The sequence below is a fragment of the Cynocephalus volans genome, chromosome 10, assembly GCF_027409185.1.
Source record: "Cynocephalus volans isolate mCynVol1 chromosome 10, mCynVol1.pri, whole genome shotgun sequence".
Taxonomy (NCBI): Eukaryota; Metazoa; Chordata; class Mammalia; order Dermoptera; family Cynocephalidae; genus Cynocephalus; species Cynocephalus volans.
Genome location: NC_084469.1, coordinates 75,946,623 through 75,958,987, shown reverse-complemented (window position 1 = coordinate 75,958,987; position 12,365 = coordinate 75,946,623). Strand labels below are relative to the sequence as shown.

At 34.7% G+C, this 12,365-nt stretch overlaps 1 protein-coding gene across 1 annotated transcript in view; it reads left to right on the top strand.

Annotated features, from left to right (window-relative positions):
- The window catches only part of LPCAT2 (lysophosphatidylcholine acyltransferase 2), a 74,372-nt gene extending 73,904 nt beyond the window's left edge, over nt 1-468 (top strand). Inside the window, exon 14 of the mRNA XM_063111936.1 lies at nt 284-468. Within this exon, the coding sequence (XP_062968006.1) occupies nt 284-468 (185 nt within the window). The remainder of the gene's footprint in view (nt 1-283) is intronic.
- The last annotated feature ends 11,897 nt before the right edge of the window (nt 469-12,365 follow it).

Here is a 12,365-nt window from a genome sequence, read left to right as displayed (position 1 = left end):
GTTATGAATAATGTTACTATGAACATTCTCAAACGTGTCTCTTAGAATACATGCACAAATACCTCAGAATAGAATTAATGGGTCATACAGTGTGTTTATCTACAACCTAACTAGATAATGGAAATATCTTCCAGAGTGGGTGTGCATTATATTCTCACCAGCAATTTTTGTGAGTTGAATGAAGCAATTTTTCAGTAATTGTATTGTTAAGATTATTTCTTTATCTGTATCATGCCAAAAAAGATTCACCACGATTTATTGGATTTTTTTTCTCCTCTTCTAGAGGAATTTAAAAGTTTTGCCATAAAGCATCCAGAATATGCTAAGATATTTACAACATACTTAGACCTCCAGACGTCCCATGTGTTTTCATTACCAAGAGAAGTCCAGACAAGATCCTCCGTCGCAAGTAATGTAGTCAGTCCTGAAAATCATGAAGATAGTACCTCAGGCAAAAAAGATGACTGAAAACAGTATTCCCAAGGAAACGCAGTGGCTTTCACTTGAAATTGCAAGGACATTTATTGTTAGTATTTTAAATGTGCTTGTTGAGTAACGATGTTTAAAAGGGAAAGCTTTTTTATAAAAATGATAGATTTTTTTACTAAAAATGCTTTTATTAACCTGTATATGAAGTATATTTCTTTTCTTTTGTGTTATATTGTGCTTTATTGGTTGGTGATGCATTTGTTTAGAGATTTTCCAGTTTAATTTGCATATCTAAATGAATGTAATGTTCTTACTATTTACTGGTAAGCATTAATGAACACTGTAAAGAGTTTTAGAAGTATAAATGCTTGTAAACATACTTTCCTCTAAAAACCAGTAATATTTTGTTATCTCTAATCATTTCCTATTGTGGAAATAAAAATGAAAAGTCTGAGAAGCATTGCAGAATTTTATACCTTTAACTTCAGAGATTCATTTTTCCATTTAAATTTCAGTTTCTTAGATCACTGAATATGGGAAGGGAGAGCTCAGTTAATTAGATAAGACTTCTTAAGAACTCATAGTCTCTTTAACATGTATCTCTATCACAGATTTCCTTAACCACCTACCAAGGAGATCATATCTTTTTACATGATCTACAGATTTAGAACTTTGTTTCAAAGAAAACTGCTTTGGCCAAAGGCTAAATGGGAATTGCCTTATTGAAGGTAACATTGATTGCTTAATGAGAAAATGAGTTGTTTGCCACAGAGTTGAATTTAATTTGAGTTGAATGGTTCAGAATGTGGCACTTGCCCAGTAAATGAATCAGATTTGTTCTATTTATATAATGTTAGAATTAATGTATTTTACCATCCAAGTGAGAGTTTTATTTTGTTAAGTGTCCTCTCAAATTTTGCAGCTGTCTGAAATATCTGAATAGAAAACACAAAAGATTCCAAAGTATCGCCAAAAGCTAGGGAATTCAAAAACTATTAATGCAGGACCACAATGTAAGTCCCAGGCAGTAATATTTTTCCTGTAGGTTAAGCAATAATTTCCCTGAAGTACCATTTTAATTAGGTTTCATGCATGCATATTGTTAATATCATTTATGTTTAAGATTTTGAACAAAGAACCAACTTATTAATATAATGTACAAAAATAGTTGGTTCATATTCTGAATTCAGTCTTTGAAGTCAAACTCCATGTTTTGGCTATGTTTCTGATGTATTGGTGATTTGCCCCCAAACTAGTTTTTTAAAGTCATTTTTGATGTTGAGATGTCTCATGAGAGGTGTTGGAGTTTATGTTTAACAAAGAGTCATGATTTCAAACTACTTTTACATATTAAGCAGTTAGTGCTCTAATTTAAAGGGTAAATATATATTTCGATAATCAAATACCAGAAAATTTCATCCTTAAGTATACGCAGTTATTTCCTTTTATACATTGTAAAGCTATTTAGACAAGGTGTTAAACGAGCTGAAACAATCACTTAAGTAATTAGGATGGTACATCTTTATAATAGTGTCTGTCATATGCAATGAATGTGTGTAACACTCAGGTACTATGATTGTTTTTTAATCACAGAAAAACCACATGTTAATTCTGTTAGTCATGAAAGAGTAGCATTGTAAATTAAATGTGAGGCTCTTGGTAGTGATCCCATTGTTTTTCTGTTTTCAAATAATATTTTATGCTCTTTAATTCCATTTCTATGAATGTAATATTCCTATTTTATGATTGTGGTACTGAATAAACAAACTTACTAAATAAAATTCTTGGCAATTAAAAAATTCTGTTTTTGCCATTTTGTCTCAAATGTAACACTTTTTTAAAATCACAGTTTGAGTATAAGTTTGCATATTTATGAATATGATTAATCATTTTTGTTTGCATTTAAGCTTTATGATATGGATGTCAGACATGATTTTACTCTGATGAAAACCTCAAATTTTACCCAAAATGGCAATAGTTATTATTCTTAAAGCAGTTACTTTTGACTGCTCTAGTTTGATATAACAACACAAGTCATGATCATCAGTCTTACTACAGACCAGGCCTTTACTTATATGCCCTGCTAACAAAGATTTTTTTCAAAGAGAATTTCTCCTCTTAAGATTTAAAGTAAGGAATTAAATTTCATTAAATCAGTTAAATGCACTGTGGTTTTATATAATAGTTACTCTTTGAAATGAGAAATACTAAATCCTAAAATCTGTAAACCAAAAAAATTTAATAGAAACAGTTTTGTTGAAGGATAATGACATACTGACTGCTCATAGACCAAGTTGCTTGCATTATGTGTGTTTAATCCTCCTCTGCCACTGCTTTTAGAATTTTGGAATGCTGAGTGTGATAGTTAGTAGTAGTACCTCTAATGGATATTTAAAGGAGACTGTCTCCCTCTTAGAGGACATATAAGGTCTGCTTTCTGCAGGAAGCATAGTAGTAAGTTATCTAATTCCCAGATTCAGGAACTCTCCTCTTCAGACTATTACAAATGAAGGTGGTTAATTGAAGGCAACTAATTGGCACTCAAATAGAGGGGTATTGACTGTATTGGAACAGATGGGCTCTAAACTATATAGCGATCACTATAGAGGATAGAAAGATACAAGTTAGTAACCATTCCCCAGGAAAGCAGGCATATGAGGGTACTTCAGAAAGTTCATGGAAAAATAGAATTGAAAGATAATATGAATCTTTCTATGAACTTTTTGAAGTACACTTATATTTAAAATCTTTTTTTTTTCCTTTCTGCTCACTTGGATGAACTTTCCAATATTTCTTGTTAAATTGTTATGTCAGTAATAAATAAGTGCTATGTTATGGCTTGGTAGAGGTGACAGACCTCACAAAGTTCTTGATATATACGTACCATATACATATCACAAACTTTGGTAAAAAGGGTAATAACCTGAAAAGCTTTCGTCCTTTTTATTGCATTTAATGTAACTCTTGTTTTCAGGTAATCATGCTCTCCCAACAAAATTCTCACGTGTCTGTATAAGGACCAGCATGTTCTAACATACTGATTTCATTGCATTTTGATATCCAACTTGCTAGTTTTTATAACATGTTAACTTTATTATGTTCTTATCATTATCATAAAAGAATCTATGCACATTAGAAAAGATAAAAGTAGAGAAAAGAATAAACAGAAAAAAATTATGTTTACTTCCACCACACTAAATCAACTATTATTAATTTTTGGATGTATTTTACTTCACTCTTTTTTCTAGATATTCTTACATTCTCAAAATAACAACGTGTATGCTGTTTTATAACCTACTTTTTCACTTGTATCATAAAATTTTCCAATGTCATTAAAATTTCCTGTATGTGTAAATTTTGTAAAATGTACTTAATACTCCTTTGGAAAGCTATAACATACTATGTGTAATCATTCATCTAATGTTGAACATGTGAGTTTGATTTTCATTTTGGGTCTATTAAATACATCCAACTCAATACTTGATAATAGTTCATAATTAGGAATAGTTTGCTAAGATACTTATTTATACTTTCTGAATTCCAAAATGAAAAATCCACTGGAGATTTTATAATTATTAAAATTTATTTTAAGCTAATTTTATTATAGGGAAAAATTGATGTTATCCTATATTACATGAAGTATGGTAATTTTAATTTCAAGTAGTGGTTAACATGTTCCCGTCTTTTAAAGGTAAGTAGATTTCTCTTTTTTTTTTTAATTACTTTTCCCTTTTTAAAAGTAAATGATTTATTTATTATTATAATGAGTAATAATAATAACAGCTACCAATTTGGAGTGCTTACTGTTTATCAGGCATTGTGCTAAGTGCTTTACAGACATAACTCATTTGAATACTCAGTAAAGCATAGGTATTTTTATGTCTAGTTTTACTGAACAAAATTTAAAACTATTCCTAAGTCACTCATTAAATGGCAGAGCTTAGAATTAAACCAAATTTTGTTTGATTTCAAATTTGATTTTTAATCATTTATATAATGCAACACAGCTGCCTGATTTATAGATTTAGCTTCTGCCATATATTTTCCTACTTGTGAGTTCTAGATATCAAATTTTGACTTAGTTCTTAAATGGAAGAGAGACAGAAGTGGATCAGAATGGTTCTGAGCAGTGATTGAAGTGGAAAAAAGTTCAGTCAACCACATTCTAGCAAGGGTGACATTCCTGACCCTCCTCCTTGTGGCCCAGGATAGGTCAGCTGAAAATGCTGAAAGTGTCCTATATGAATAACCCAGGGTACTGTAAATCAAAGCTAAGGTGAACTTCAGGATACTACAATAATCTTTTTCCTTTGTGGGTAGGGGTAGAGGATGAATTCCTTACTCCTTATTGGTCACTCTACTGTGGTGACCTTTTCAGTAACATCTCTGCTCTCAGAATAAGTATATAATCAATAAAATAGAGTTTGAGGGAACTAAGGACTAAGTCAAAATAATGTCTAGGACCTTCATTCTAGCTGTTATGGAATATCTTCTTTGCTGTTCCCCAGCTTATACTTTTCCCCTCCTATTCTTTTGTCTTACAGGAAGTGCCATAATGGTTTTAAAGCATAAACCAAATATCAATTCTCCAGTCAAAGTTTTTCAAAGGCTACCCACTGCAATTTGGATAAAATTCAAAATAGTCAACATGGCCTACAAAGCCCTACATGGTGGTCTGGTTCCCACCTTCAGTCTAGGTCTCAACTGTCTTCAGTCTCCTTCCTCACTAAACTCCCATTACCAAACCATTCATTTCCTGAACTGGTTAAAGACCATTCTAGTCTCAGAGTCTTTGAACTGCTGTTCCTTTTGCTAGAATGCTTTTTCCCTAAGATTTATACCTGGCTTGATCTTCTTCATTTAGACTTTTTAAAAAACGGTTTCATTGGGATATAATTTACATACATACAATTCACCTATTTAAATTGTTCAACTCAATGTTTGTTTAGTACATTCACAGGGTTATGCAGCCATTACCACAATTAAATTTTAGAACATTTTCATTTTCATTCAAATTTTTTTATTGAAACATAGTTTATTATGCATATTTGGGGGGTACAGAGTTGACTATCAATACTTGTATACAATATGTGATGATTGAATCAGGATAATTAGCATATTCATCATTATAAAACGTAATCATTCTTTGTGTCCTTTAGCCAATTTCTCACTAACCTCCCTCCCCCTCCTCCCTTCCCACCTCTACAACCACAGTTCTGTTCTCTCCTTCTGAAAGTTCAATGTATTATTGTGATTATCCTTTCTTTCTTTCTTTCTGTGTATGTATGTATGTATTCATTTATTAGCTCCCACTTGTGAGTGAGGACATGTGGTATTTCTCTCTCTGTGCCTGGCTTATTTAACTTAACTTAATTTTCTCCAAGCTCATACATGTTGCTGCAAATGGCAGAATTTCATTCTTTTTTATGGCTGAGTAGTATTTCATTATATATATATATATACACACACACACCACTTTTCCCTATCCAGTCATCCATCAGTGGACATTTAGGTTGTTTCCATGCTTGGCAATCATCAATAGAGCTGCAATAAACAAGGAGGTGCAGGTATCCCTTCTACATGACGATTTCCATTCCTTTGGGAAGAATGTACTCAGTGGTGGGATTGCTGGATTATATGGTAGTTCTATCTGTAGTTGTTTGAGAATCCTCCATATTGTTTTCCCTAATGGCTGTACTAATTTACAGTCCCTCCAACAGTGTAGAAGGATTCCTCTTTTTGTTCATCCTCACCAGCATTTGTTGTTCTCTGTCTTTTTGATAGTAGCCAGTCTAACTGGGGTGAGGTGATATCTCAATGTGCTTTTGATTTGCATTTGCCTGCTGCTTAGTGATGTTGAGTATTTTTTCATGTATCCATTGGCCATTTGTAGGTCTTCCTTTTAGAAATGTCTATTCAGCTCCTTTGCCCATTTTAAAATTTCTTTGTTTTGTTACTGTTGTTTTAGTTCCTTTTATATTCTGGATATTAACCCCTTGTCAGATGTATAGTTTGCAAATATTTTCTCTCATTCTGTGGGTTGTCTTTTCACTGTGTTAATTGTTTCCTTTGCTGTGCAGAAGCTTTTTTTAGTTTGATATAATCCCATTTGTTTATTTTTTCTTTTGCTGCCTATGCTTTTGAGGTTTTATTCATAAAGGCTTTGCCCAGTCCTACATCCGAAGTGTTTCTCCTATGTTTTCTTCTGGGAGTTTTATAGTTTCAGGTCTTATACTTAAGTATTTGATCTATTTTGAGTTTATTTTGGTATTTGGCAAGAGGTATGGATCTAGTTTCATTCTTCCACATGTGAATATCCAGTTTCTCAGCGCCATTTATTGAATAGGTTGTCCTTTCCCTAGTGTATGTTCCTGGTGCCTTGTCGAAGATCAGTTGGCTGTAAGTATGTGGATTGATTTCTGGGCACTCTATTCTGTTCCATTGGTCCACATGTCTGTTTTTATGCCAGTACCATGCTGTTTTGGTTACTATAGCTTTGTAGTATAATTTGAAGTCAGGAAGTATAATACTTCCAGTTTTATTTATTTACTTTTTGCTCAGGATTGCTTTGGCTGTTTGGGATCTTTAATTGTTCAATATGAATGTTAGGATTGTGTTTTCTATTTCCGTGAAGAATATCATTAGTATTTTCATGGTGATTACATTGAATCTGTATATCACTTTGGGAAGAATGGATATTTTCACATTAATTCTTCTAATCCATGCATGTGAGCTGTCTTTCCATCTTTTTGTGTCCTGTAAGGGGGTCTTAACCCTTGACTTGGTGTTGTCAGCACCACGCTCAGCCAGTGAGCGAACCGGCCATCCCTATATGGGATCCAAACCCGGGGCCTTGGTGTTATCAGCACCGCACTCTCCCGAGTGAGCCACGGGCCGGCCCCTCTTTAATCTCTTTCAACAGTGATTTGTAGTTCATGTTGTAATGATCTTTCACCTCCTTGTTAAAATTTATTACTAGGTATTTTATTTTTTTGGTAGCTATTGTAAATGAGCTTGCTTTCTTGATTTCTTTGTCTGCTATTCATTGTTGGAGTATAAAAACACTACTGATTTTTGTCTATCTATTTTGTATCCTGCAACTTTATTGAATTCATTTATTAGCTCTGAGAGTTTTTTGGTAGAGTCTTTAGGTTTTTCTGTATATAGGATTATGTCACCTGCAAACAAGGACATTTGACTTCATCTTTTCTAATTTGGATGCCCTTTATTTCTCTGTCTTGCATGATTGCTCTGGCTAGTACTTCCAATACTGTGTAAAATAGGAGTAGTGAGAGTTGGCATCCTTGTCTCATTCCTGTTCTTAAAGGAAAAGTTTTCAGTTTTTCCCCATTCAGGATGATATTGGCAATGGGTTTGTCATATACAGCTTTTATTGTGCTGAAATATGATCCTTCTATACCTATTTTGTTCCAAGTCTTTAACATAAATGGAGGTTGAATTTTGTCAAATTCTTTTTTATGAATCTATTGAGATAATCATATAGTTTTTGTCCTTGATTTTTGTTGATGTGGTATATCACATTTATTGATTTGAGTATGCTGAACCGTATTTTCATCCCTGGGATGAATCCCACTTGATCATGATGTATAAACTTTTGATTGTACTGCTGTAATTTGTTTGCTAATATTTTGTTGACTATTTTTGCATCTGTGTTCATCAAGGATATTGGCCTATAGTTTTTCTATTTTGTTGGCTTCTCAGACTGCAGGACAGAGTCACAACTGCTGTGGAGCCCAGGCTTCATACTGCCAGGAACAAGGCATTATAGCCTCTGCTATAAGTGAGCTGGGTGGAAGGCAGAGCCTTATGGCTGGGAAAGCTCCATAACAGCTCCAGTTTCAAGGTGGTGTGGTCCTTTATTGGCTTGGATCCCGAGGGTTAGGGGTGGGGAATGTACCATTTGTTTTTTCTAGAGAGATGTAGTATGTGTTTTCTAGGATGTTCTCCACATGTGCCTCCAGGCTTGTCTTGCCAAAGGGATCTATGGGCCTTTGTGGTGAGGATGGGGATTGCTGTGGGTCCTCTGCCTACCTTTTCACCACAAGGGAAAATTCTTCTTGTGCCAATTCCAGTATTGGAGATATGGTGGCTGAGGCCATGTGTTTCTCTCTCCTCTCTATGCTACTATCCTGGGTTTTTGTGCTTCACAGCAACCTCACCAGTCTCCTGCTTCACTCCCACACTCTCCCACTGATGCTTCTGTCAATATTTAGCTGTCTATATTTGTTCCCATCCTTTTCTGTGGGAGGAACATTCCCTGAGCACCCCTAGTCCATCATCATGACCCACCTCCCTCCCTTCATTTAGATTTTAAATCAAATGTCACACCATTGAATAGAAATTTCCCATTACTAATCAGAAAAGCCCACTATGCTTCCACAGATATTCTCAATCACATTACTTTTTTGTTATTGCACTTAAATTTATGTGAAATAATTTCTTTATACATTTATTGTGTTATTCCTAATACTTAGAAGGTATCCCTGACACATAGTAAACACTCAATATTTGATGAATGAATGAGTAACAATAGCATTATCTTTGGCTTATTATGCCTTGTGTGGTATAAGAATAAAGATAAAATTTACAACAAACTTGAAAACCTGTATCTACAATCCAATAAAACTCATATAAATTAAGGCTCAGAAAGGCTTCATCACTTGCTCAAAGTTACATAACTGGTAGATACCAGGGCTAGAATTCAAACCCAAGGTTGTCTGGCTCTCTAAACAAGGGGACTTTTGATTAGGTCAATGTAACTTGAACCCATAAAATAATTAAAGAATTATATGACAGGCTTTAAATTCCAGAAACACAGAAACTAGTTAATCTAAGAAACCTCTGGCCACAAAACCCCTAGAATGCTGAACAACGTATCACAGACATATTTTTTAACACATAGATAAGCACACAGGAAACTAAGGGAAATCTTCGGTGGCCAGAAATGAAAAGGAAGCTGAAAACCAGAACTGTGTGAATGCGTAAAAAGTTACAACAGTTGTCCTATAGCCATTTGTCAATCTCAATAACAAAGAGGCTTAGAATTTTGTGGTTATGGGAGACAAAAGACAGCGTTTTTATGTAAGGTGGGAATTTGGAACTGAGATCTCTGGGGAGAGAAAAAAAGACAATTAAAGGGCTACACTCTCAGTTAAAGAATCAACTGGAAAAATCCATCTTCTGGCAAAGAAAGACAGGAAATTTTTCTATCTTGACCTGGGTTCTTGGTTGTGGGGTGGGGAATCTCCTCTGATAATTTTTGTTTTCATTTCAGTTCTTTTAAATGTTTTGAGACTCATTTTATGGCACAGTCTATGGTATGTCTTGGTAAATATCCGATGTTTAATTGAATGTGTATTCTGCAATTGTTGTTACCTATTTAATTGTCTTTGTCATTCCTGATTCTATTTCTATTGGCTGATTTTTCTCCTAGTAATGGGTCACATTTCCATCTTCACATGTCTAATGACTTTGTGTTGTATCTTGGGCATTATAGCAGTTACTTTGTTGAGGGTCAAGATTTGGCATTCATCTTTATAAGGTGTTGAGCTTTGTTCTGTCTGGTTGTTAATTTACTTGAAGATCAGCCTGGTTCTTCCTAGACTTATTTTAAAGTTTTGTTAGAAAGCGTCTGTACTATTCTTTACTTTAGGATTAGATTAGCTTTATGCATAAAGTATGGCCTTTCTGGGGTCTTTTTTGAATATCTTGGATATTTAACAAGGTCTGTTCACTCTGGCTGTTCAGAAATCAAGCCTGTCTCAACCTGTGTGAACTCCAGTAGTTATTCATTTCACAGCTTCCTTTGCAGTTCTTTCTTCAGTAGTTTTTCTTTTCCCAGTATGTTCTTTATCTGGCCTCATGGAGTCTTGCCCTGAGCATGTGCAGCTTAATATTTGTATTCATCTGCCTAGGCTCCCATGACAGAATACCACAGACTGGGAGGCTTGCACAACAGAAATTTATTTTCTCATAGCTCTGGAGACTAGAAGTCCAAGATCATATCCTCACATGGCCTCCACTGTGTGTGTGTGTGTGTGTGTGTGTGTGTGTGTGTGTGTGTGTGTGTGTGTTTGTGTGTGTAGAGAGAGAGAGTATAAGTGCACATGTGAGAGGACTCTAGTCTGGTGTCTCTTTTCTTAGAGGGACACCAATCCTATTGAACTAGGGCCGTGCCCCCATGACCCATTTAACCTTAATTATCTCTCTAAAGGACCTATCCACAAATACAGTAACATTAAGGTTTAGGGTTTCAACATAGGAATTTGGGGTCGAGGAGTAGGAGGAGACATAATTCAGTTGATAACAATAGCCAACCAAAGACTTAAGGGGTTTCCTATACAGATTTCTGTAGCTCTTTCTCTAAGTAACTTCCTTTTTCTCAAGTACCATACTTCACACTTTCCAACCAACTCAGCCTCTTCTAGTGCCAATCTCTGTCTTCTCAGCTAAGTAACACTCCTGTGACCTGTTCAGGCTCTTTCACCCTACAAAAACAGTCCAGAAAATTCTCTAGACAAAATGCCAGAGTGGCCACTGGCTCACCTCATTTGTTTGTCTTCTCTTAGGGATCACAGTTCTGTATTGCCTGTTGCCCAAAGTCTGAAAATAGTTTCATGTATTTTGTCCATTTCAATAGGATTTTATTGCAGAACAGCTAGTCCAGTACTAGTTATTCATCATAGATGGAAGCGTGAGTGCCCTGAACTCCTTTTGCCTTTACACCCACAGTCACACAGCATTTAAAAACAAAGACCTGGCCTCGTGTGTGTTTGAGGTTTGAAATGTACTGACCTGGTCTGTGGAACCCCAAACTTAGAAGAAGAAATTCTCTGGGATACCTGATAGAAGCAAATGTAGATCTTCTCTGGAGGTATACATCTTCACCCTAACTTAAACTGGATTGCCAAGTGAAGCTCAGCCAAACCAAAGCTCTAAAATTATAAAATACACAAGGAAATAAGGCAATAGTCAGCATAAACAAACAGCAGGAAAAGATCCCAGAATCTCTGGATTACAGAATTGTTGAATGTAAAACTTGAAACAAGACTTTAAAAACTGTTTAAGGAAGTACAAGATGAAAATATGAGACATGAACATGGTACCATAGAACAAGCCAGGTGTATTTAGAAAATATTCTAGAAATAGAGCTTCTAGGAAAAAAAAAATGTTACACTAAGTAGATTAAACTAAAGTACTGACACACCTTTAAAAAAGAATTAGAAAACTGATAATAGATTTGAAGAAACTATCCTGAAAGAAGCATACAGAGGAAATGAGAGAAGAATGTGAAAAAGAAGATAAACAATAGAATAAACTGAGAGTAATTGGCACACATTCACTTGGAATTGAAATCAGTTAACTGGAGGATAGAGCAATAGAAATTACCTAACCAGAGAAGCATGGATCTATGGCACTATAGCAAAGATCTAACACTGATGTTATCAGGGTCCTAGAATGAGAGGAGAAAGCTATAAAAGTACTCAAAGAAATAATGACTGAAAACTTCTCAAATTTTAAAAAATTGTAAACCTACAGATTTAAGAAACATAGTGAATCTCAAACAAGATAAACCCAAGGAAATACATAGCAAGATACAGCATAGTCAAAGTTCTATGTCTAAAGACAAAGGAGAAATGGCACTTTACTTATGGATGAAAAAAACAATGACAGTGAATTTTTCATCGGAAACCATGGAGACCAAAAAGAAGTGACTGAAAAAAAAAGAACTATCAACCCACAATTCTACATGCAAAGAAAATACCTTCTAGGACTGAGGGGAAATCAAGACATTCTCAGGTAAAGGTAAACTTAGATTTTGTTTTCAGTGCTTCTGCCCTCAAAGAATAGCTAAGGAAAGTTCTCCAAACACAAAGGAAATGATAAAAGAAGAAATCTTGGGATATCATGAAGGA